The 1,484-nt window shown below is 34.0% G+C and overlaps 1 protein-coding gene across 1 annotated transcript; it reads left to right on the forward strand.

Annotated features, from left to right (window-relative positions):
- The first annotated feature begins 374 nt into the window (after positions 1–374).
- On the forward strand, positions 375–1,249 carry LOC129579776 (uncharacterized). Its single transcript, XM_055469943.1, has 2 exons — positions 375–679; positions 753–1,249. Exons 1-2 carry the CDS (start codon positions 427–429, stop codon positions 1,109–1,111), a joined length of 612 nt encoding a protein of 203 aa, XP_055325918.1. The 5' UTR covers positions 375–426; the 3' UTR covers positions 1,112–1,249.
- Positions 1,250–1,484: the final 235 nt, after the last annotated feature.

The following is a 1,484-nucleotide window of genomic DNA, read 5'->3' on the forward strand; positions in this document are numbered from 1 at the left end:
GTTCATGCATAAAATTGGAATTACAAGAATTCGCCCGAATCATTTTCGTTGATGATTACTCCACTTTTTCATCAAAAGTCGAAGATCATGAACCGTTGGCTATACGACCGAACTATACCTCATTCGAAAGACCTTCGAAATCTGTAAGTTTTATTTTTACAATTTTTGATGAAAACAGAAAAAGATAATTCAATCATTTCTTCTTACTTTAGACTTTGAATCATCCGCAAACGAATTGCGCTGATCCGAATTCAAACAGCTATTGCGTTGCTGCCCTAGAATCGAAGAATATATATCCTCCAATTGGAGGAAGTTTGAGAAATGAACCTGTTGAAAAAGTCATTCCATTCGAATTCCGAGTCAGAGCTGTTTTTGATCGGCCAGGCAGTTATTTTAGTATGTTCAATATTAACTGAATCAAAGTGTATGAAATTACCGAAAACAATATTTTTCTTTGAATTTTTAGCTGCTGGTGATTTAGCCATCGTTACTATGATAAATAACATATCGGCTACACATACACCAGTCTCATTGCTCACTCAAGATGACTCGCATGTTTCCTTTTGTAATGCGGATAATTTGCCGTCGAATTGTGATAGAAACTCGATTTGCCATTGTAATCACTTGGTTGAATTGAAGTTATGCAAAAATTATGAATTCTTTTTGACTGATAGCGGAAGTAAGAATTTCGATACAAAAAACCATAATAATTTTATACATTTCATTTATATCCTGAATATTGTTCTATCTAGCACCCGGTGGTGCTGTAAGCCATCCGATTCATTTACATGGCGTTGGATTTCAGGTGATCGATATGGGAACCCTCGAACAGTATAGAAATGGGCAAACTGGATTTGGAAATTCAACCAAATTGCCGGTTGTCAAAGATACCGTTAACCTTCCCAGCGGTGGTTTCGTTCGACTGCGCTTCAAATCTTGCAATCCAGGCTATTGGTTCTTCCACTGTCACTTTGAATATCACATGCACGTCGGCATGCGAGCTATTATCAAAGTTGGTAACAAAACAGACATGGTACCGCCGCCGCCCAATTTTCCAAATTGTGATAACTTTTTTGCACCAGTCTATGAAAGTTGTTCGGACCAAATTTAATTAACATACTTGTGATCTTCGTTATTATACTTCTAAAAATAATCTCTTTGATAATATCGTTAGGATGTTGAACATATTTAAGGCTGTTTATAAAATAATTCGATAAATAAGTAAGTTTGAAAGAATATGAAATGTAAATCGTGTACATAAATTTAGTTTGTGAAATCACATTAATAAAAATTAAGTGATAATGAATCTTACTTCACAAGATTTGAAACAAAATTGAAAAAAGCAATTTGTAAAATGTTTATTTTTTCCATAAAAATGAGATATAGCACATTGGTGTCTTTAAAAAATGTATGCAAAAACATTCACATACATATTCCACTATGGTCGATTATGACGTCAAAAAATGAGGTTTTTAACAAGTGGT

The sequence above is a fragment of the Sitodiplosis mosellana genome, unplaced genomic scaffold (assembly GCF_009176505.1).
Source record: "Sitodiplosis mosellana isolate CC-2019 unplaced genomic scaffold, AAFC_SMos_1.0 Smas_scaffold_6545, whole genome shotgun sequence".
Lineage (NCBI taxonomy): Eukaryota > Metazoa > Arthropoda > Insecta > Diptera > Cecidomyiidae > Sitodiplosis > Sitodiplosis mosellana.